This window comes from Tachyglossus aculeatus, chromosome 23, assembly GCF_015852505.1.
Source record: "Tachyglossus aculeatus isolate mTacAcu1 chromosome 23, mTacAcu1.pri, whole genome shotgun sequence".
In the NCBI taxonomy this organism is placed as follows: Eukaryota; Metazoa; Chordata; class Mammalia; order Monotremata; family Tachyglossidae; genus Tachyglossus; species Tachyglossus aculeatus.
The window spans coordinates 15562488-15583904 of NC_052088.1; the positions used below are offsets into that span (position 1 = coordinate 15562488).

The following is a 21417-nucleotide window of genomic DNA, read 5'->3' on the forward strand; positions in this document are numbered from 1 at the left end:
GGCTAGCCGGAGGAAATATAATCAGGGAAAGTGTTGGTTATAAATTAGACCTTGTTATGGTTGCATGGAGAGTGTGGAAAGCACCAGAGACTCTGATCTAGGAGTCACCATAGCAACGGCTCACCCCATCAGTCTCTTCATTTTCCCTAGCCCTTCTGAACAGGGCTCGGATTATTATTAGCCATTCGTACCAAAGCCCAGTCTCGATCTTAAATAAGTAAAAAGGGAACCATTTAATAATTCTCAAAGATTTCATTTACATGTTTCCTCTTCGAAACAGACCCACGTGCCAGAAGTTGAGGTCTTTGAGCTGGGCATAGCCAGCACTTGCATCTGTATGCCCTCTGGGAATTTCATTTTTATCCCACATTACTTACTTACTTATCGATTAATTATATTCTTGTCCGTCTCTCCCCCTCTAGACTGGGAGCTCGTTGTGGGCAGGGATCGGGTCTACCAACTCTACTATATTGTACTCTCTCAGCATTTAGTGCAGTGCTCTGCACACAGGGAATGCTCACTAAATATCATTCGTTCATTCAATCGTATTTATTGAGCACTTACTGTGTGCAGTGCACTGTACTAAGCGCTTGGAGCAAAAACCTTCCCCAATGATGACAAAACCCCAGCAGGCGGAACTGGAACTAGAACCTGGCTTTCCCAGTGGCCAGGATCTTTCCGCCAGCCCCACTCATCCAGTTAGAGTGTTCTGAGTTCCAGCGGACAAAAGTGCCAGAGTTTGGCCCCTGAGGCTCTTTGGAAAACATGGGAATGGAGAGCGGTGAAAAGCGAATGTCGTCGGCTACGGGATCCCGGGGTGCCCCGGCGGCTAATTGCAGACAGTGAGTTATGGGTGACCAGGGATCAGTCGGTGGTATTTACTGAGCATTAGCTGTGCAGAACACCATACCAAGTGCTTGGGAGCTCACAAGAGTAAAATCAGCAAGAAGCAGGATGGAAATAAGGTGTCGAAATGAGTGTTTTAATTAAGCACGGGAAGCAGCAGACAGGCAGAGGAAGGACTGGAGCAAGTTTGATGTGGACTAAGTTTAAGTGGAAGCGGTCACCGTGTCCTGTAAATGGAACGTGCCCAGTTCTCTTGGAATGCAGGGGTTGGGCTCAGGCACAGAAGCCGCTACTGCCTGCATTGCAGCAGCGGCCCTGTTGGATCTAGACAGGCGCTGGAAGACCATCCAACTCACACGCTAGATCCAAAGCACACGGTGGAGGCCCACCTTCTGGCAGAATTGAGTGTGTTTTGAGCCTCAGTGAACTTATTTCTTATAACAAATTTGAAGTGTTCGTCGGGTTCCCCTGGTACCGCCCGTATAAACGTCTGCAGGGATAGAGCAGGTGATCACTTTGGAAGGAAAAAGCTGCGTGGGCCGAAGGTGAGATTGAGCTGCGGGGAAGAGGGCCACATGAAGAGGAAAGGTGAGCCCCGGGGACTGGATTTTCTCCGGGGAAGGACAAGGCCTCTCCTGTCCCCTTCCCGCCCACTCTTCCCAGGAATCCACAGGAGAGACCTGGATCCAACCAGCATTATTCCTCCAGGGGCTCCCTTCAGAAACCCCCAGCTGGCTTTGCTTAACCCCCTTTGGCTCCATAGGTCATCATCCTGCTCCCGTCTCCCCTTTTTCTTTCTTGCATTATGCTGGAGGGGCTGTGAATCCCTGAGAGCAGAAGGCACAGCTCCATTTGACTTGACGTTATTCACGTTTACAAAGCAGGACCCTTGCTGATGAGCATGACTCCGCCTACTGAGCACCTCCCCTCCTCCCCCGATGGCAAGTCAGTATCTCTGGTCTTTTAACCAGCTCCGTGTGATTTGTGGGGGGTTTTTTCTTCTTTTTCTTCCTCGTCGTCTTTAGCGTACATATTTTCACTCTCTGAGCCCTGGCCTGCATCCCGTTGCCATGGCAACATCATGCCTCTCCTTGAACTGCAGCTCTCTTTCTTTTATAGCTCAGCCTTACCCCGGCCATCTAGCTCCAGGAGAGGCAGCCGGCTTCCGGCATGACCCTGATGCCATGGGAGTCAAAACCCATTCTGATTCTTCGGCACTGTGGCTCAGAGAGTTGAGGGACTTACCCCAGATCACACGGGCTAAGATGAAAACTCAGTCTCCTGATTCCCAGGCCTGGGTTCTCTTTGTTCGTCCACACTGCCTGCTGCCATGGTGTAGCTTCCCTCTCTAGCCTCTAAGCTCATCCCTCTAGACCGTAAGCTCGTTGTGGGCAGTGAATGTATCTGTTACATTGTCATATTGTTCTCTCCCAAGTGCTTAGTTCAGTGCTCTGCACACAGTAAGCGCTCAGGAAATATGACAGACTGACTGAATACCTCCTTTGAGGGCCTGGTCGGCAGCTCACCATGGACACTTGTAAATGTGGAGGGACCGGAGGAGAGGTGAGCCCGAGGGTCTTCATCTGTTCGGACTTCCTTCTCAGCCCCCTCCACCCCCGATGCTAGCCGATGTCCAGTCAGTGGCTCAGGTCATTTTAGCCTGAAGAAAATTCCTTCCACATTCTGCCGCACCGAACGTCAGACAGAGACTTTTTAGCTGTCGTTTTCCCCTCAGCGTTCAAGTTTCTACAGCTGGGAGTGTCTGGAATCTGTCTGATCGTTCCATTCTTCATCCAGGCTTTTCTTTATAAGAGAGCAGGAGTGGAGAGCAAAGGAAAAATTGTGTCTGTGCCAAAGAGGGGCCTCCCCTTACCCCCGCCTCAAATGATGTGTATTTAGAAAACCCAAGCGGTTTTGGAAAATTGCCTGAACTCACAGTGAGGCAGGCCTTTCCTGGCCCCTGAAGATTTTTCTCCTTCAGTTTCCTAGATAATGAAGATTTTTTTTCAGATGGTTCATTCCTTGCTCCACGGCCAGCCTCGAGACCTTTATGTAGCAGTTGGAGTTGCAGCCAGCCTGATTCGTTGCCAACTAAACCAGCAGCCCTCTATTTTTGTATATAGTCTTCCTTTCTCTCTTACCCTCCCTCCCCTCTTTTCACCACCCTCCCCTCATTCCCCCACCTTCTTCCCCCTTTTCCACCCTCTCCCCCTCTTTTCCCCCACTCTCTCCACGTTCCCTCCTCCCACCCGCGCTTCCATGCCATTTTCCTCCTCTTCTCTCATCCTCAGTCTCATCAACGATTGAATGAATTAATCCTCTTCTCCCCTTATCTCCACCCCTCCACCCCGTTCCCTCTCTTCACCCTGCTTCTTTACCTCTCTTCTTCTCTTTACCCCCAACCGTATTTCTGTTAACTCTTGCACGGTCATTTCTGAGGGCCTGTAATCCCTTTGAATGTCATGTGGGAAAGGATTCATTCATTCATTCACTCATATTTACTGAGCGCTTACTGTGTGCAGAGCACTGTACTAAGCACTTGGGAAGTTTAAGTTGGCGACATATAGAGACGGTCCTTACCCAGCAGCGGGCTCACAGTCTAGATGGGGGAGACAGACAACAAAATGAAACATGTAGACAGGTGTCAAGTTATCAGAATAAATAGAAGTAAAGCTAGATGCATATCATTAACAAAATAAATAGAATAGTAAACATGTACAAGATAAATTTGTCACTGGAAAAAGGGTAAGTTTGCTAGTACTAGTTGGGGCTGGGAGTGAATTCATTCATTCATTCAATCGTATTAATTGAGTGCTTACTGTGTGCAGAGCACTGTACTAAGCACTTGGGAAGTTGGCAACATATAGAGATGGTCCCTACCCAACAACGGGCTCACAGTCTAGAGGGGGGGAAACAGACAGCGAAACAAAACGTGGACAGGTGACAAGTCATCAGAATAAATAGAAGTAAAGCTAGATGCACATCATTAACAAAATAAATGGAATAGTAAATATGGGCAAGATAAATTTGTCACTGGAAAAAGGATAAGTTTGCTAGTGCTAGTTGGGGCTGGGAGCGAATTCATTCATTCAGTCGTATTTACTGAGCGCTTACAGTGTGCAGACCACTGTACTAAGCGCTTGGGAAGTCCAAGTTGGCAACATATAGAGACGGTCCCTCCCTACCCAACAACAGGCTCACAGTCTAGAGGGAGGAGACAGACAACAAAACAAAACATGTGGACAGATGTCAAGTCATCAGAATAAATAGAAGTAAAGCTAGATGCACATCATTAACAAAATAAATAGAATAGTAAATATGGGCAAGATAAATTTGTCACTGGAAAAAGGATAAGTTTGCTAGTGCTAGTCGGGGCTGGGAGCGAATGAATTTCACCACTTAGAGGCAGCATCAGACAGACTGGAAGAACTGCCACTTTGCTCTGAGCTTCGTCATCTGCCCCAGAGAAGGGAGGAGGCCCGGAGGCTGCGATACTGCCAGGGTGCCCTTCGGCAGTGCCCAGCCTCCCACCGGCACAGTGGGGCACAGAGTCCCCGTTCGCCCAGACCTGGGGGTTGGCATAGTGGCCCGGGGTCCATACCTGGGGTTCGCGCCCCAATCTAGAAGAGTGACACGGCACACCTGGCCAAATCAATCAATCAATCGTGTTTATTGAGCGCTCACTGTGTGCAGAGCACTGTACTAAACGCTTGGGAAGTACAAGTTGGCAACGTATAGAGACGGACCCTACCCAACAGTGGGCTCACAGTCTGGAAGCGGCGGGGGGGTGGGGGGGACTGACGGACAGGCGTTCCCTGAGCGCATCCTAGCTGAGACACGGCACGAGAATAATAATGATGGTATTTGTTAAGCGCTTACTGTGTGCCAAGCACCGTTCTAAGCTCTGGGGGAGACACAAGGTGATCAGGTTGTCCCACTTGGGGCTCACAGTCTTCATCCCCATTTGACCGATGAGGGAACTGAGGCTCAGAGAAGGGAAGTGACCTGCCCAAGGTCCCCCAGCAGACAAGTGGTGGAGCCGGGATTAGAACCCACGAGCTCTGACTCCCAAGCCCGGGCTCTTTCCACTGAGCCGCGCTGCTCCTCGAGAAGCAGGCTGAGCCTCGCTGCTTCTCGAGGACACGCAGGATGGCAGGATTTAAGGGACTCGCTCCTCCACAGCTGAGTGGACCGTTATTTTGCTGCTAAGCGGTCCCACCCCTACTCTGGGCCGGCCTCTACACTGGCCAGATCTGGCCAGATTGGGGGCCTGTGGCTCAGTCGAGATCCCCGGGACCAGTCAGACAGAGCAGATTGTGCGGGCCCCTCCCAGGAGGAGGACAGCAGACATATCTCCTCTCTTCCTCCCTTCAAGGCCCTGCTGAGAGCTCACCTCCTCCAGGAGGCCTTCCCACACTGAGCCCCTTCCTTCCTCGTCCCCCTCTCCATCCCCCTATCTTACCTCCTTCCCTTCCCCACAGCACCTGTATATATGTATATATGGTTGTACATATTTATTACTCTATTTATTTATTTATTTATTTTACTTGCACATTTCTATCCTATTTATTTTATTTTGTTGGTATGTTTGGTTTTGTTCTCTGTCTCCCCCTTTTAGACTGTGAGCCCACTGTTGGGTAGGGACTGTCTCTATGTGTTGCCAATTTGTACTTCCCTAGCGCTTAGTACAGTGCTGTACACATAGTAAGCGCTCAATAAATACGATTGATTGATTGATTGATTGATCTCCTCTCATCTTGTCGCTCCCTGGAGTGAGTCCTTCGGGCTGATTATCTTGTATCTCCCCCAGCGCTCAGAACAGTGCTTAGTACATAATAAGCGCTTAACAAATACCACAATTATTAAGGAGGAACCCCCCTCCTTCCTCTCCCCCTCACCCCCCGCCTTACCTCCTTCCCTTCCCCACAGCACCTGTATGTATGTTTGTACGGATTTATTACTCTTTATTTTACTTGTATATATCTATTCTATTTATTTTATTTTGTTAATATGTTTTGTTTTGTTCTCTGTCTCCCCCCTCTAGACTGTGAGCCCACTGTTGGGTAGGGACCGTCTCTATATGTTGCCAACTTGGTCTTCCCAAGCGCTTAGTACAGTGCTCTGCACACAGTAAGCGCTCAATAAATACGATTGATTGATTGATTGAAGGAGGACCCCCGCTTCCTGGACTTGGCCGAGCCCGCCGTGTACTTAGAAGTTGAGCGGCAGCCGACGATTCTCTTTGGCATCGCTCTTGTCGCCCCCAGTGCCCTGGTCACAGTGCTCAGTGAGTGCCTAGGGCTGACTGACTGATGAAGCTCAAGGGCTTACTAGAAGATTCATTCATTCAGTCGTATTTACTGAGCGCTTACTGTGTGCAGAGCACTGTACTAAGCACTTGGGAAGTCCAAGTTGGCAACATATAGAGGCGGTTCCTACCCAACAGTGGGCTCACAGTCTAGAAGATGCCTTTGTCCACATACTAGAGAGTACAGCGTGGCTCAGTGGAAAGAGCCCGGGCTTTGGAGTCAGAGGTCATGGGTTCAAATGCCGACTCCCCCACTTGTCAGTTGTGTGACTTTGGGCAAGTCACTTAACTTCTCCGTGCCTCTGTTACCTCATCTGTAAAATGGGGATTAAAACTGTGAGCCCCCCATGGGACAACCTGATCACCTTGTAACCTCCCCAGCGCTTAGAACAGTGCTTTGCACATAGTAAGCGCTTAATAAATGCCATTATTATTATTATTATTATTATTATTATTATTATTATTACAGGGCCTCTGGCTTCTCTCTCCCGCCACTCTGCTATCGAGGCCCTGCTTTCTGTCTACTTGCCTGACCCTGAATAACCGTGTGGGGAGGAGTCACGGGGGCTTGAACCTACTTTCAACAGACCGGCCCCCTACCCCTTTTGTAGCCTCTCCTCGTTCCTCCGCTCTGGATTGGCTTGGGAGCCTCTCCCCATTCTCCCCGGACCTGTAAGGAGGAAATAATTTTCTGCTGCTTAGTTCCTAGGTGACAGGTCTGTCTCCGGGTTAGTTCCCAACCGGGTTGGGGAGGCCAGAACATCTTGCGGCAGAGACGAATGCCTGGGGTGTTTTGCAGTTGATGTATCGTTTGGGTCTTTTTGTAGCTCAGATTATAATTAGAGGGTGGATGGGGGAGACTGGTTAACATCGCCCACCTACCCCCGGCCTCAGGCATTAAATGACCTTTGCTCAGAGACAGATTGGCCGGGAAATTTTGCTTCGATTCTCGCTGGGAACGAAAGAAGAGCGGCCTAGTGGAAAGAGACCCAGCAGTCCGAGGATCAAACTCCTCATCTCGACTTTTAGACTGTGAGCCCACCGTTGGGTAGGGACTGTCTCTATATGTTGCCAATTTGTACTTCCCAAGCGCTTAGTACAGTGCTCTGCACATAGTAAGCGCTCAATAAATGCGATTGATGATGACTGTGCAACTTGCCTGCTGTGTAACCTTGGGCTAGTCACGTAACTTCTCTGTGCCTCCTCTGTAAAATGGGGAGTCAGTATCAATCATTCATTCATTCAGTAGTATTTATTGAGCACTTACTGTGTGCATAGCACTGTACTAAGCGCTTGGGAAGTACAAGTTGGCAACATACAGAGACGGTCCCTACCCAACAATGGGCTCACAGTCTACAAGGGGGAGACAGACAACAAAACAAAGCATGTGGACAGGTGTCAAGTCGTCAGAGCAAATAGAATGAAAGCTAAACGCACATCATTAACAAAATACATAGAATAGTAAATATGTACAAGTAAAATAGAGTAATAAATCTGTACAAACATATGTACAGGTGCTTTGGGGAGGAGGAGATTAAAAAAGGGATTCAATCTATTATTCATCAGTTCACCCTCCTTTACAGACTATAAGCCCTGTGTGGTACAGGGAGTATGTCCAGCTTGATTATTTTGCATAGCGCTGGTTTAGTAAAAACCACTGTTTTTATTGTTCATTCATTCATTCAATCATATTTATTGAGCGCTTACTGTGTGCAGAGCACTGTACTAAGCGCTTGGGAAGCCCAAGTTGGCAACATATAGAGGTGGTCCCTACCCAACAACGGGCTCACAGTCTAGAAGGGGGAGACAGACAACAAAACATGTGGACAGATGTCAAATTGTCAGAATAAATAATGTGGACAGGTGTCAAGTCGTCAGAATAAATAAAAATAAAGCTAGATACACATCATTAACAAAATAAATAGAATAGTAAATATGTACAAGTAAAATAAAATAATAATAATTTCAAAGGCGGGCATCGGTTCTGCCCCCCTAGGTTTCTGGGACTCGGCTGTTGTGGAAACCCTCCCGCCCCTCTAAGCTGGGCAAGCCAGGCTGCCTTTGTTTTAGCCCATGAGAAGAAGCAGTCCTTCCCCCAGGCCCAGAGCACTGCAGCTGCCTTGTCTCCTCTCCCCTGCCCATCACAAAGCAACCTCCGGCTGTCTTCTGACCCCTGACTTCGGCTGTGGACAGAAAGATGGAGGGTGGGCCGGGTGAGGGCCCCCCGGGCACCTGCCTCTGCGTGTTTGTATGTGACAGACAAGAGAAAACATTGTTTTAAATGATTTCAGAGGGAAGTGGGGACAAGGGAAGAAAGGCAGAGCAGGGGGAGGATTAGTGGAGAAATGGCCTGAAGGGGTGAAGGGAATGGCCCTATTCTTCATAAATATGAAAATTAGGAGTGATTGGCCCCAAGGCCCCCACCCACTCCGAGATAAAAATAATAATTGCGCTATTCGTTGAGCGCTTACTATGTATTAAGTAGCAGATGCCATTATTGACAGCCCATGTCCCTACAGATAACATCCTCCTGGGATAAATTTTTTTTTGTTTTGCAGTAATGTTGGTGATTGTTTTTTTTAGAATAACGAATTCTTTCTTCAGTTCTCTGCTTCCCAAACCTCTGTTGACCTCCGAGGGTTAAATCCCTAGACTGTAAGCTCGTTAAGTATGAAAGCATCTTTGTACTGTTTTGAAATTGGCCTACCCTCAGGATCAAGGCATACCTGCATTGCTCCCTCTAGATTGTAAGCTTGTGTGGGCAGGGAATATGCCTTCTAACTCTTTTGTCTATTGGACTCTCCCAAGTGCTTAGTACAGTGCTCTGTAGATAGTAAGCACTCAATGAATACCATTGGTTAAATGAATGAATGATTGGTCAGCTCTCTGGAAGATACTTTGATAAGTATTATTCTATTTATTTATTTATTTATTTTACTTGTACATATCTATTCATTTTATTTTGTTAGTATGTTTGGTTTTGTTCTCTGTCTCCCCCTTTTAGACTGTAAGCCCACTGTTGGGTAGGGACTGTCTCTATATGTTGCCAACTTGTACTTCCCAAGCGCTTAGTACAGTGCTCTGCACACAGTAAGTGCTCAATAAATACGATTGATTGATTGGTGGGGTAGATATATAGCATAATTGTGTCCCACATGGGGCTCAGAGTCTTAAGTTGGAGCAAGAACGAGTATTGAATCCCCGTTTTGCAGATGAAGGAACTGAGGCACAGAGTAGTTAGGTGACTTGCCCATGGTCACACGGTACATTAGAATTGGTAGATGTGATCCCTCCCCTCAGGGATCTTATAATCAGTCTGTCAGAGGAGATGCACAAAAATAAATTGCAGTTAGGGGGAAGTAAAAGTATAAAGTGATGCACGTAAGGGCTAGGTTTGGGGTTGGGGGTTCCCAAGTGCTTAGGTGACCTGGAAATGCTGAAAGGGTGGAGGGATTGGATAGGGAGATGAGAGATTAGTCAGGGAAGGCCTCCTGGAAGAGATGTGATTTCAGAAGGTCCTTGAAGGTGAGGAGAGCAGTAGTCTGCCGATCGTGGACGGGGAGGGGACTCCAGGCAGGATGGAAGACGTGAGCAGGAGGTCAGTGGGGAGAGAGATGAGAGCGAGGCACCGTGAAGAGGCTGGTTTGAGTTGAGGGAAGCGTGTGAGTCGAGGCATAGTGAGAGAGGAGTGAGAGTAAGTACTGAGGAGAGAGCTGATGGAGGGCCTTAGAGCCGATGGTCAGGAGTTTCTGCTTGATGCTGAGAGGAATGGGTGACCACTGGAAGTCTTTGAGGAGTGTGGAGCTGTGGACAGAACAGTGGTCCAGGCAGCAGGGCGAAGTATGGACTGGAGAGGGGAGAGGCTGAAGTCAGGGACGTCTGGGAGGAGGCTAATGTGGAAACCAGCATGTGAGCTCCAGGGTCATGTTAGCAACAACAGATGCATTCAACTCGTTCCCTGCCCACAAAGAACTTAAAATTTTTACCAGTATAATCAGAATAAAAAATTGATTAGGCAGCTGAATAATAATGATAGCATTTATTAAGCACCTACTATGTGCAAAGCACTGTTCTAAGCGCTGGGGAGGTTACGAGGTGATCAGGTTGTCCCACGGGGGGCTCACGGTCTGAGCCCCCTCCTTCCTCTCCCCCGTGCCCCCCTCTCCATCCCCCCCTGCCTTACCTCCTTCCCTTCCCCCCAGCACCTGTATATATGTATATATGTTTGTACGTATTTATTACTCTATTTATTTTACTTGTACATATCTATTCTATTTATTTTATTCTGTTAATATGTTTTGTTTTGTTCTCTATCTCCCCCATCTAGACTGTGAGCCCACTGTTGGGTAGGGACCGTCTCTATATGTTGCCAACTTGTACTTCCCAAGCGCTTAGTACAGTGCTGTGCACACAGTAAGCGCTCAATAAATATGATTGATTGATTACAGATGTGGTAACTGAGGCCCAGAGAAGCGAAGTGACTTGCCCAAAGTCACCCAGCTGCCAACTGGCAGAGCGGGGATTTGAACCCATGACCTCTGACTTCAAAGCCACCGAGCCATGCTGCTTCTGATTAGGTGGTTATAAAAACACCCGAGGGTAGAGGCCGGAATGAAGCAGGGAAACCTGCCTGCAGTAGTGATGCCACACATTTATTTATCCCTCCCGGTGGCAGGGTGCCCCGCCCTTTGTATGATTCCTCTGTCGTGCAAATCATGGGCCCATCTGAGAACGGAGAGAAGGGCATTGGACTGTGGGGCGAGGGAGAGCAGGGGGGCAGCCGGGGCTTGTGTTTTCAGCTGGATCAGAAAGGGAACTTGCTGCCACTGCTGCTGGTGGAGGTCGGATCGGGATGATGCCTGGCATTGACGGGCCAGAATTATTCAGAACTGTCAGGGAACTTTGCATTTCAGTCAGATTGACATTCCCCCCTTCCTGTGGCCTCCTCTCCCAGAGTTTGCTAAACCTCACCTCCGCCAAGTTCGATTTGGGAACCTCCCTCTCGTCTAAGGCCTTTTCCTTTAATCATCATCATCATCAATCGTATTTATTGAGCGCTTACTATGTGCAGAGCACTGTACTAAGCGCTTGGGAAGTACAAACTGGCAACATATACTTTAATGCTTGAAACCCCTCCTCCTTTAGCATTTCTTAATTAATTAATAGCATTTCTTAATTAATTTCTCATCCCCCCGCCCCCGAGACGGTGAGCTCCTTGTGGGCGGGGACCATGTCTACCAACTCTGTTGCATCGTACTCTTCCCAAGCGCTTAATGTAGTGCTTTGCACACAGGAAGCCCTCACTAAACTCAATGGATCGATCGATTGATTTCTGCACTCCCCCATTTGCCACCTGAGCTCGTCCGCTTCACTGAAGCACTTGGGCATGTCCTCCCTCCCCTCACTCTCATATCCAGGGTTTTACACTTTGTTGCTTCCTCCTTCCTGTAATTTACCCATGTCTGTGCCATGGGGCCTGGTGGAACTACTATTAATAATAATGGTAGTATTTGTTAAGCACTTACTATGTGCAAAGCACCGTTCTAAGCGCTGGGGGGGCTACAAGGTGATCAGGTTGTCCCACTTGGGGCTCACAGTCTTAATCCCCATTTTACAGATGAGGTAACTGAGGCACGGAGAAGTTAAGCGGCTTGCCCAAGGTCACACAGCTGACAAGTGGCAGAGCCGGAATTCGAACCCATGACCTCTGACTCCCAAGCCCTCGCTCTTTCCACTGAGCCACGCTGCTTCCCCTAATAATAATAGTAACAATGATAATAATAGTGATGGTATCTGTTAAGCACTTACTATGTGCCAGGCACTGTACTAAGTGCTGGGGTGGATATAAACAATCAGGTTGGACCCAGTCCCTGCCCCACATGGGGCTTACAGTCTTAATTCCTATTTTGCAGACTAAGTAACTGAGGCACAGAGAAGCTGAGTGACTTGCCCATAGTCACACAGCAAACAAGTGGCGGGTCAGGATTAGAACCCAGGTCCTTCCTACTCCCAGGCCTGTGCTCTACACACTAGCCATGCTGCTTCTCAAAGAGCCCGAACTTGGGAGTCCGAGGCCCTTCCTTCCTTCCTTCAATCGTATTTATTGAGCGCTTACTGTGTGCAGAGCACTGTATTTAGTGCTTGGGAAGTACAAGTTGGCAAAATATAAAGACAGTCCCTACCCAACAGTGGGCTCACAGTCTAGAAGAGGCCCGCGTTCTAATTCCGGCTTCTCCGTTTGCCTGTTGGTTCACCTTGGGCCAGTAATGTAACTTCCCTGTGCCTCAGTTTTCTCATCTATAGAACGGGTGTTCAATACCTGTTCTCCCTTGTACTTAGGTTGTGAGCCCCATTCGGGGCCTGATTATCTTGCATCTTCTCTAGCGTATAGTACAGTACTTGTCACAGAGTTAAAGTTTAAGAAATGCCACGGCTGTTATACTAAGGTTCTTCATCAGTCAGTCATATATATTGAGCTCCTGCTGTGTGCAGAGCACTGTACTGAGTGCTCGGGAGAATAAATAGAAGGATAAACAGGCATTCCCTGCCAACAGAGTGCAGCGCAAGGTATTTGAGGAAGGTGCTACATGATCCACCCCTCTTTTTCTCTAAATTAATCAATCAATCAATTGTATTTATTGAGCGCTTACTGTGTGCAGAGCACTGTACTAAGCGCTTGGGAAGTACAAGTTGGCAACATATAGAGACGGTCCCTACCCAACAGTGGGCTCACAGTCTAGAAGTCTAGATCAAATGCAGGGACCCTGGTTCCTTAAGCATCTCCTCCCAGGGCCTTGATTTTCTTCCTCTGATCTGTACCTTGGCTCTCCCGAGCTTCCTTTCTGAATTTCCCCATATCTCGGAAAAAAGGGGAGAAGCAGATTTCTGCTTCTGAAGGCGGCTCTTTTCATTCATTCCTTCAATCAGTCGTATTTATTGAGTGCCTACTGTGTGCAGGACACTGTACTAAGCGCTTGGGAAGTACAAGTTGGCAACATATAGAGACGGTCCCTACCCAACAACGGGCTCAATTCTTCTCGGAAGGAGGGGAATATTACAGAGGCCACCGAACTGTACTTGTGGGAGTCATGGATACGAAAGTACTTGAAATGGCTTGCGTCCAGAAGCGCAGCTCTCCCGCTGGTCTCTGCGCCCTTGCTGGGGTTATGGCGGATGACCGTGGAGCCTTTTATTTATCTAAGGGCGTCTTCGCCATCTCCTTGGATGACAGAAACGTGAATCTCCTCGGGAAAGGGATTGGACTCTTCATCCAAGAGCCTTTGAAGCGCGGTGGTTTGCCCATTAAATGCTGGTGCTGCCGCCTGACCCCTTTTAAACAGCTGCCCCCAAAGCCGGTAGCAATTAAGGCACTGCTTCATCCAAATCTCATTTAATTTGGGCTCTCAGGATTGATGCTTCCGGCAAGCCTCCCTCCAGTGCGGAGCCTGCTCTTGGGATAGGATAGGGAGGGGCCTAATCCGATTGAGGAATCAAATTGTAGCTAATCCAATAGCCGACGCCTGGCACACTTCCCCGCAGTTTCCGCTCTCATTTCGGAGAACCACTCTCAGACCCGCCGGCAGGGCCGGGCCTCGGTCGGAATGACCAATCAGCGGCATTTATTGGGTGCAGAGCGCTGTGCTAAGCATTGACCAGTGGTCAACCAGGCCAGGATTTTGTTTCCCACAGGAGAAGGACCCTGGAATGGCTTTTTAAAAAAAAAAAAAAAATGGTACTTGTTAAGCGTTTACCAGGTGCCAGGCTCTGTTCTAAGCACTGGGATAGGTACAAGCTAATCAGGTTGAACACAGTCCGTGTCCCACGTGGGACTCACTGTCCTAATCCCCATTTTACAGATGGGGCACAGAGAAGTGAAGTGACTTGTCCAAGGTCACACGGCAGACAAGTCGGGCTCTATCTGCTACGCCCTGCTGCTTCTCAGGTGCACGCCTTGCCGGTGGTAGGCCTGACCTTCCTCCTCCTTGATCACCGGTGCCCGAGAGATGCTCACCCCCAGGGTGGAACTGCGTCAGGAGATTGTACAAATGGGCAAGAGATTCTCAGTACGACACGCACACCGAAGTTGAAATCTCTCCCTCAGCAGCTTCGCCATAAAACAGAATAATAATAATAATGGTATCTGTTAAGCGCTTACTATGGGCCAAGCACTGTTCTAAGCGCTGGGGGGATACAAGGTGATCAGGTTGTCCCACGTGGGCCTCACAGTCTTAATCCCCATGTTACAGATGAGGGAACTGAGGCACTTCATTCATTCATTCAGTCGTATTTATTGAGCGCTTACTGTGTGCAGAGCACTGTACTAAGCGCTTGGGAAGTACAGGTTGGCAGCATATAGAGGCGGTCCCTACCCAACAGTGGGCTCACTGCCCCAACAACTTGCCCAAAGGCACACAGCTGACAATTGGCAGAGCCGGGATTTGAACCCCTGACCTCTGACTCCAAAGCCCGGGCTCTTTCCACTGAGCCACGTTGCTTCTCAACTGAGGCACGGAGAAGGGCTCTGTTGTACATGCCACTTGCTGTTGCGTCTCCTCCCAGGCCCCCCAGCCTCCAAAAATGCCCCGCGGGTGGCCAGGTTGTTCATTCTCTCTGCTCCACAGGTTCCCAAAGCCTCTCGTGATTCGCTCTGGTCTCTCGCACCCAGCGCCCGTAATTCCTTTGGCCCCGACTCCCCGGGGCAGTCTGCCGTCTCTTCCGACGCCAGGGCTTCTGCCTGCCCGGTGGAGGGAACAGCCGGTGGCGAGTGGGTGAGGCGGGTGGGCCGCTGCCGCTTCGCCAGCTGGCCCGGCAGTCCGTCGGGCCGGTGGCCCGAGCAGGAAGAACAAAGGGCGAGTCTGCCGCCCAGTTTCAGCGTCAGCCCGCCGAGTCGGCTTCCCGTGTCTCCTGCGCTCTCCAAGTTGCCCCCAGCGCTCTCGGAGCTGTAGTGGGTTCGGAAGAAGGGCCCGGGTCCAAGGAGGGGAGGAGAAAGTGGCAGGAGGTTTCCATGGCCTAGTGGCTAGAGCACGGGCCTGGAGTCAGAAGGTCATGGGTTCTAATCCTGACTCCACCTCTTATCTGGTGTGTATCCCCCTTCTAGACTGTGAGCCCACTATTGGGTAGGGACCATCTCTATATGTTGCCAACTTGTACTTCCCAAGCGCTTAGTACAGTGCTCTGCACACAGTAAGCGCTCAATAAATATGATTGATTGATGGCATTTATTAAGCCATCAATTTTTATCAATTGATAAATTTTTAGCCATCAATGTTTAGTAATAATAGGACTGTGAGCCCACTGTTGGGTTGGGACCATCTCTATATGTTGCCAACTTGTACTTCCCAAGAGCTTAGTACAGTGCTCTGCAGACAAGTGCTCAATAAATACGACAATGAATGAATGAATGAATGATGTTGGGCAAGGCACTCCAGTGCTTAGAACAGTGCTTGGCACATAGTAATAATAAGACTGTGAGCCCACTGTTGGGTAGGGACCGTCTCTATATGTTGCCAACTTGTACTTCCCAAGCGCTTAGTACAGTGCTCTGCACACAGTAAGCGCTCAATAAATACGATTGATTGATTGGCATTTATTAAGCCATCAATTTTTATCAATTGATGAATTTTTAGCCATCAGTATTTATTAATATGTGCCAAGCACTGTTCTAAGCACTGGGGAGGTTACAAGGTGATGAGGTTGTCCCACGGTGGGGGCTCACAGTTTTCATCCCCATTTTACAGATGAGGGAACTGAGGCACGGAGAAGTTAAGTGACTTGCCCAAAGTCACACAGCTGACTTCCTGGACCTCAGTTACCTCATCTGTAAAGTGGGGGTTGAGGCTGTGAGCCTCACGCCAGTCAGGGACTAGGTCCAACCCGATTTGTTTTTATCCACCCCTGTGCTTAGTACAGTGCCTAGCACATTGTAGGCACTTAATAAATACATCATCATCATCACTTTAGAAATGTCTCATTCTCTCCTCGTGTAGAAGTGGGGTGAAGCCCAAAGCACCCTCAGTGTGTCCTTGCAAGGAGCTCCAGAAACGCTGCGTTCTCTGTCCTTTGGGCTTTGCAGAGGTAACTCAGTCCACTGGACCTGTTGAGCGCCTACTTTGCGCTTGGGAGAGTACAATACTAGACATGATTCTTGAACTCGAGGAGCTTAGTCAATTGGGTGGGGAGTCGGGCACTAAAATAAATTTCAGATAGGGAGCCTAAGGAAAAAAGGAAGTTGGTGCCTAAGGAATGAAGTATTTAAGATGTGTGCTGAGTGGTTGGGGAAGGGAATGAGTGCATCAGTGCAGAGCTGGCAGTGGGGGAAATGAGGGTTTAGTCAGGGAAGGCCTCTTGGAGGAGATGGGATTTTAATAGGGATTTGAAGGTGGGGAGAGTGGCGGTCTGGCCGATACGAAGTGGGAGGGAGTCCCAAGCTAGAGGGACGACTTGGGTAGTCAAGATGCCAACCTGCAGAGAGTAGGTTGGCATTAGATGGAAGGAATGTCTGGATTGGATTGTAGTTGGAAATCAACGAGGTAAGGTGGGAGAGGGGGAGCTGATCGAGTGCTTTAAAGTTGACTTGACCCCTGGCCACATGTTTGGTTTTGTTGTCTCTCTCCCCCTTCTAGACTGTGAGCCCGTTGTGGGCAGGGATTGTCTCTACTTGTTGCTGAATTGTACTTCCCAAGCGCTTAGTAAAGTGCTCTGCACACAGTAAGTGCTCAATAAATACAAATGAATGAATGAATGAATAAAGCTGATCTAAGGCACTGATCTATTTACAGATAATAAGAAACAATCAGAAAGATGGCTAGGTGAATAATTGCTTAAAGAGAGTATTTAAATGGAAGATGGGTGAATAAATGCTTAGAGTATGGAAATGGAGGGTAAATAAACGTTTAAGTAGTAGAGTATGGAAATGGATGGGTGAATAAATGCTGAAATAGTAGAGTATGGAAATGGATGGCTGAGTAAATGCTGAAATAGTAGAGTATGTAAATATGTACTAAAGTACTCCAGGCGGCTGTGAGATTTTCAGGGTTTCGAGGGAGAGAAGAGTAGATCCAGTTTTAGAAATTGTGCTGGCCTGCGTGCTAGATTTTTAACTTGTGCCCTGGGTGATGAAATCACATCAGGGCTAAAGTATGCAAAGCTACACAAATGAGAGTACACAAAGCCAGTATCCAGGCAATGCTGCCCCATTTAGCCGGCCAGATATCAGCTAAGGGTGGTGTGGCCAAAGACCCCGAAGGTCCTCAGACTATGGACAGACAGGGACACTCCCCTTCCACCCACCATCATGGAGGGAGCCCACACCCTTCTGATTTTGTTGGGAGGGGTGCATTTGTTTTTTTTTTTCCCCTGGCCACTCAGAAAAGCCATTTTCCCCTTTTCTCTCAGAAAAATCCCATCATCCCTGCTGGGTTTCCTTAGCACTTTCCCAAATGGGAAGTCCCCGAAATTCCTTCTTGTCTCCTTCCCCCGAGGCTTCAGGGGCCCCCCAGAGCCCCTATCCATAAGCCCAGAGACGGTCCTGACAGCTCTCTCTGACCAGAAACTGCATTCGGAGTCCTTTGGCTTGGGACCAAACCGGCCAGATTTGTGTTTCCTTCTCCCTTTTCCGGCCGCCGCCAGGGACTGGCCCAAGCCAGGTGGCTAGTGGCCAAAGGGCCTGGGCCACAGGTCCGCCCCAGCTGCTCACTGTGAGCGGAGAGGCTACAGAAAGCTAATAGGTTAGCAGGCCTCCATTTTTGATCCTTTCGGTCCTGATCAGAAACTGTCCAGTGTTGAGGAAGGCAGGGGCGAGCGGGGTTAAGGTCCGGCTCGAGCAGCCCCACGGCTGAGACCTGTGGCCTCAGCCTCAGTTTCCCTCAGCAGCGTCCCGGGCCAGTGGGCCTCAAGGTGTTTGCCAGAGGCGTGGCTTTATTGCAGCACCTCACACACTTTAGGAGCTTTGCTTGCTCTTTCACCTCTAACGGATATTCTGATTTTGGCTCATTTTTGATTGATTTGCCGCAACGTGATTTTATTACCACAGATCGGCTGGCTTCCCTCCGAGCTCCCACAGTCTCACCTCAGTGCCCAACTCAATTCCAAGTGCCGGGTTGTCTTAAAAGGGCAACAGTACCATCCCCCCGACCCGCTGGGCCTCAGAGCCGTGGTGGCGGATAGAGAAACAAAGTGACGGCTTGATGTGGTGGACAGAGAATGGGACTGGCAGTCAGGAGACACCGTTCTGGTCCCAGTTCTGCCACCAGCCCGCTGTGTGACGCTGGGCAAGTGGCTTAGCCTCTCTGGGCCAATGTTTCCTCAACTGTAAAATGGGGCTAACTTCCTCAGCGTCCCTCACTCTTATATTGGAAGGTCAGGGATGGCATGAAATGATCTTTTATCACCTTCCTCAGCCCTTCACGTGGCACATAGTAAACCCTGTTAGCCCAAAGAGGGCCCTGACAGCTCTTTCTGACCAGAAACTGCATTTGGAGTTCTTTGGCTTGGGACCAAACTGGCCAGATTTGTGTTTGTTTCTTCATTTTCCGGCCACTGCCAAAGGCTGGCCAAAGCCAGGTGGCCTTCAAGGGAAGGGCCCAGCAACAGGGTCTCTTCCTCCCCTCCTCCAGCTGCTCACTGTGGCACATAGCAAACCCTAAAAGCAAATTAGAGGTGTTGGTAGAATAAGGCTGATGCTACAGAGAGTTGGCCCCTCCCCAAATAAGCGAGCTCACATTCCCTCCCAAGTTCCTGTTCTCAGTGAGGAGCCGTCATCTTGGCTCCGCTGCCCTGCCAGAGTCCCCCCCACCCCCTCACCCCTCCCGCTGGCCAGAGTCACCTTCCCCCAGGACCTCTGGGCCTATCCTTTATCCTCCTTTCACTTCGCCTACTTTGCCCCAGACTTAGCGGGGGAGTGCTCTCGTCATCTCAGAGCCAGGGGGCTCCGATATTAGGAAAGTATTTTCTGAAATTCTGGTCTGCAGATCTTGAGTAAAGCCAGATGTTGCCACGGGGATCAAGGACTCACCGAATGAACCATCGGCTATTTTCGCCCTCCCTTTTCTAGTTTTCTTCCCAAGGCCCCTGAGGGCCTCACTCAGCGGGTTTGCTGGGGGGGAGGAAAAGGGGAGAGGGGCGCCGCCCGTCAACCCCATCGAGTTGTGAGGTTTGAGCGCGGAGCCCATCCGAGACTCAGTTTGAGTGGGGGCTCGGGCGGTGGGGGTGAAGGCCACCGGCCCACTCTGCTCTCTTCTGGAACTCTAGGTTTCGGCACAGCCCCAACTCCTGGTACCTCAGGGACTGGACGATTCACAGCTGGATTCGGCAGTGCCTCAAGTACGACGCCCAGGACAAAGCCCTGTACACCCTCGTCAACAAGGTCAGTCCACCCGCCCGACCCACGAGGACCCGATCCACGCGGGTCCCACTGACAGGCCCTCCTCAGTTCATCATTAATTGATTAACTGTGGCCATTGACTGCAGACTGTTGACTGCTGACTGTAGAGAAGCAGCGTGGATCAGTGGGAAGAGCCCGGGCTTGGGAGTCAGAGGTCCCGGCTCCACCAAATATCAGCTGTGTGACTTTGGGCAAGTCACTTAACTTCTCTGTGCCTCAGTTACCTCATCTGGAAAATGGCGATAAAGACTGTGAGCCCAACGTGGGACAACCTGATCACTTTGTAACCTCCCCAGTGCTTAGAACAGTGCTTTGCACATAGTAAGCGCTTAATAAATGCCGTCATTATTATTATTATTATTATTAAGCACTCAAGTAGATTCAAAGTTATGAATCACTGGTATTTATTGAGCACTTTATTGAGCACTTGGGAGAGTACAGTACAGTAGACACAGTCCCTGCCCGTGATCAGCTTACAGTCTGGGTGGGGAGACATGCTAGTTCTGTTGTATTCGTACTCTCCCGAGCACTTAAAACAATGCTCTGCATATAGTAAGTGCTCTGTGATGCCACTGATTGATTGATAAATGCAAATACATAATTTATAATATAAGCTGGCATAAGATCCTAGCATTGGTACTCTTCACTGAGGGCAATCAGTGGCTCAGGTGCCCTCCCAACGTGAGGGTCCCCTTAGCGGCTTCCCGTATCCCAGCTCTCTGACGACACCAGGGAATTTCGGCCGGGATTCGGGGTGATGGTGTCCTGGCCTGTTCATTGAAACTTACCACCTTCTAGTCCTCATCCACCCTTCCCCGCTTCCCCCCTGCCCCCGATCTCTGCTCCCCTTCTGTCCTGTGCTCCCAGAGAAAGTGGAAGACCATGTTTCCAACTTGTACTTCCCAAGCGCTTAGTACAGTGCTCTGCACACAGTAAGCGCTCAGTAAATATGATTGAATGAATGAATGAATGCTACGGGCACAAGCAGCTCAGATCTTGGATCTGCCAGCAGAAGGGCACTGCTGAGGTCCAAGAAGCAGCGTGGCTCAGTGGCAAGAGACCGGGCTTGGGAGTCATAGGTCATGGGTTTGAATCCCGGCTCCGCCACTTGTCAGCTGTGTGACTCTGGCCAAGTCCCTTCACTTCTCTGAGCCTCAGTTCCCTCATCTGTCAAATGGGGATGAAGACTGTGAGCCCCACATGGGACAACCTTGTATCCCCCCAGTGCTTAGAACAATGCTTGGCACATAGTAAGTGCTTAACAAATACCAACATTATTATTATTAAAGCAGCGTGGCTCAGTGGAAAAAGCACAGGCTTTGGAGTAGGGGTCATGGGTATTCGAACCCCAGCTCTGCCAATTAGCTGTGTGACTGTGTCACTTCTCTATGCCTCAGTTCCCTCATCTGTAAAATGGGGATTAAGACTGTGAGCCCCCATGGGACAACCTGATCTCTTTGTAACCTCCCCAGCGCTTAGAGCAGTGTTTTGCACGTAGTAAGCACTTAATACATGCCATCATTATTACTATTATTATTATTTCCCCTTACTGACCTGTGTACACTGATGGTCGTACACTCCCTCACCGACCCCTATTGATGCACAGCCTTTTGAGTGGGTCTATAATGGCAGGAGAGCCCGCTGAGCAAGTCGGCTTTGGTTCAAAATCTCCGTGGGGTGGCCAGGCTGGGCGTCTGCCTTGCTAAACCTGGCTGCATTGTTTGCATGTGAATTTTTTTTTTAATTAGCTCCAGACTTCCAGAGGCTGTCCACCAAACTAGTGGATGGGGAGCGTGGCATAACCCCCAAGGGCCAGAGTATGGCATTCTGCCCATAATAGGCGTCCAGCTGGTACCTTAGGCCCTGTTACAGACATCGAGAA

General features: G+C 49.4%; 1 protein-coding gene across 1 annotated transcript in view; it reads left to right on the forward strand.

Annotated features, from left to right (window-relative positions):
• The window catches only part of MRPS27 (mitochondrial ribosomal protein S27), a 69575-nt gene that overhangs the window by 37259 nt on the left and 10899 nt on the right, over nucleotides 1-21417 (forward strand). The window contains exon 4 of the mRNA XM_038765907.1: nucleotides 19403-19517. Coding sequence (XP_038621835.1) covers nucleotides 19403-19517 — 115 coding nt within the window. The remainder of the gene's footprint in view (nucleotides 1-19402; nucleotides 19518-21417) is intronic.